The sequence below is a fragment of the Galeopterus variegatus genome, unplaced genomic scaffold, assembly GCF_000696425.1.
Source record: "Galeopterus variegatus unplaced genomic scaffold, G_variegatus-3.0.2 Scaffold22700, whole genome shotgun sequence".
NCBI lineage: Eukaryota > Metazoa > Chordata > Mammalia > Dermoptera > Cynocephalidae > Galeopterus > Galeopterus variegatus.
The window spans coordinates 1-2,307 of NW_007748811.1; the positions used below are offsets into that span (position 1 = coordinate 1).

At 66.0% G+C, this 2,307-nt stretch overlaps 1 protein-coding gene across 1 annotated transcript; it reads left to right on the forward strand.

The window, feature by feature from the left end:
• The first annotated feature begins 1,257 nt into the window (after positions 1-1,257).
• LOC103583406 (T-cell antigen CD7-like) lies at positions 1,258-1,462 on the forward strand. The gene has a single exon (XM_008564726.1). It carries the CDS (start codon positions 1,276-1,278, stop codon positions 1,402-1,404), a length of 129 nt encoding a protein of 42 aa, XP_008562948.1. The 5' UTR covers positions 1,258-1,275; the 3' UTR covers positions 1,405-1,462.
• Positions 1,463-2,307: the final 845 nt, after the last annotated feature.

Genomic DNA, 2,307 nt, shown 5'->3' on the forward strand with positions numbered 1-2,307 from the left:
CCCCCCGCCTGCCACTCCTCCCCAGACACTGCCAGGTCCACCCCCCCACACACACACTGCTGCTGGCTCCTGCTCCCCACCCCCACCCCAACCACTTCTTCCTGCTTGGGAAGCACAGAGCCTTAGATCTGCAGAAAATCCCCCAGTCCTCTGCTGCTCCCAGGACAGGGTGGCGTGGGGTCCGCACGCGCCGCCACTTCCACTTCTCCTTCCCTCCTGCAGCCTCTGCCTCACCACAAAGAGTGGACTGTCTAGCTGGGGACGGTGGCCTGGGGGGCTGGTGGTGGGCGTGGGGGGAGGGGCGGTGGAGAGGGAGGGAGACGGACAGAGCCCGGGCTATGTTGGGGACTGCTGAGCCTGGGTCAGCAGGGACAGCACCCTGCCAGGCTCCCCACCATGGGCCAAGCCCCGGGCCCCCTCAGCCTGGAGGGCTTAGCCCCAGGGTGCAGCAGAAGAAAGAACAGGTGCTCCTGCAAAGGAGCCCTGGGGGCTTTAGGACAGTGGGATGCTGGGCTGGCCACCTGACTGAGAGCTGCTGTCACTTTGCAGACTGTCTGGGCTGCCCTGCTGTCTGGTGGAAAGTGTCCAGGGCCTCTCCGAGCCTTCTGGGGTCTCTAGGTCGTGGGCAGGTGCCGGCTCAGGCGACACCCCTAGCTGGGACCTCCTGAAGCTCCTCTCGCACCCCAGCCCCACTCGCCTCTCTCTCAGGCTCAANAAGAGCGCGGAAGTAGGGAGGGAGAGGACTCTAGCCCCAGAGAGCCGGCCCCACGGGAAACCGCAGCACCTACAGCACCCTCTCCTGCAGGGTCTCCAGGGAGCTCTCGGTGTAGACGGGCACGGTAGGGCGGGAGAGAAACCTGGAACTGGAGCCAGGACGGAGTGTAAAGATGCAGGGCAGGTGGGGCAGGGGCACGGGGGTGGGGACAGTGGAGGGGAGCAAGAGCAGCAGCCAGGGGACCAGCAAAGGCTTCCGCCTGCAGGGACTGGCCTGCCGCTCAGCTCTGGTCCAGGTGCAGGTGTGGGGGCAGGTGACGGCCACCCTCCCCCATCCAGCGCGCTGCCCCTGGGCTCTGCCCGGCCCCCAGGTCTGGGGAAGCCGCTCACATGCCATTGGGCAGCGCAGGAGACCCGGGGCTGGCGAGGTCCCTGGCGAACCAAGCTTCAGGCAAGCCCAGAAGCCCAGCTGCGTCTTGGTGCTCATGTTAACAAGGGGTGTGTGTTAAAGAAAGGAGCGCCCAGAGCGAGGAGCCCTGGGGGTCCAGGTCCGGCTGGGAGATGACCGGCTCTGTCTTTCAGATCAAGAAGCTCTGCTGCTCGAGGAATAAGGCTGCGGTGTGTGTGGTGTACGAGGACATGTCCTGCAGCTGCCACAACACGCTGTCCGCCCCTAACCACTACCAGTGAGCCCAGCGGGCACCACCACGGCCTGGCCTGCCCAGCTCACCCGGTGCTGACACACAGCCAGCTCTTGGCAGCTGCCAGTCTCTGGGTGGACAGGGTGCCTCCTCCAGGAAGCCTCCCCTGCCTGCCGCCCGCCCCCTCAAGGTGGCCCTGCTCAGGCTGCCATCAGAGAGGACTCTGGGCTGTCATCCTTCCTTCCTCTGGCCAAGGAGGGCTTCTCTGCTGGGTGTAGTCAGGCAAAGGGTCCTCTCCCTCAGGGCCAGCCCACCCACCAACAGGTCTCCATGCCCCTGGAGCAGCCTGGCCGAGGGGGTGGGGGGCAGTCAGACCCTCTCCCAGCCTTGCCAGAATTAAAGTCCTTGTTTTCCTCCCTCTCTGACTTCTGCATTTATTTCTTGATCAGCCGGGAGCCAGGGATGGGGCAGGGGCTCAGGCTGACAGACCCCTCGCCAAGTGCCCACCTCGGGTCTGTGCAGCTTGTGTGTTTGTGCGTGAGGCCTTGGAGGAAGAGGGAGAGAGAAGGAGGGGGCAGGGCACTTCCCCTCCCCGGCCCCCAGTCCAGCCCCCGCAGCCTCAGACACCCCACAGAGAAGCCACTCGCCTGTCCAGGTGGACAGCAGAGTACGCCCCTCAACAGCCTCTGCCACCAGCTCCAGCAGGCAGCGGCCCCTCCTGGAGCCACAGCGGGCCGCCATGGGACCTTGAGCAAGGGCCATCAGCTGGAGCCGCATGAGCTTTCCCCGGCCTTCCCAGACCACTCTCCGTTCTCAGACGCCCTGCTGGGGAAAGGGTGCACCCGCTGCGTGGAGCCAGGGCCCACACGCACCAAATGCCTTCCGGCTGCCCCCCCCCTCCCCCACCCACCCCTCAACTGCCCGCACCTGCCCCTCACCTGCCCCACACCTC

Excerpts from the sequence above, each read along its gene's own strand:
- LOC103583406 (XM_008564726.1), top strand. The coding sequence starts at position 1,276 with ATGACCGGCTCTGTCTTTCAGATCAAGAAGCTCTGCTGCTCGAGGAAT.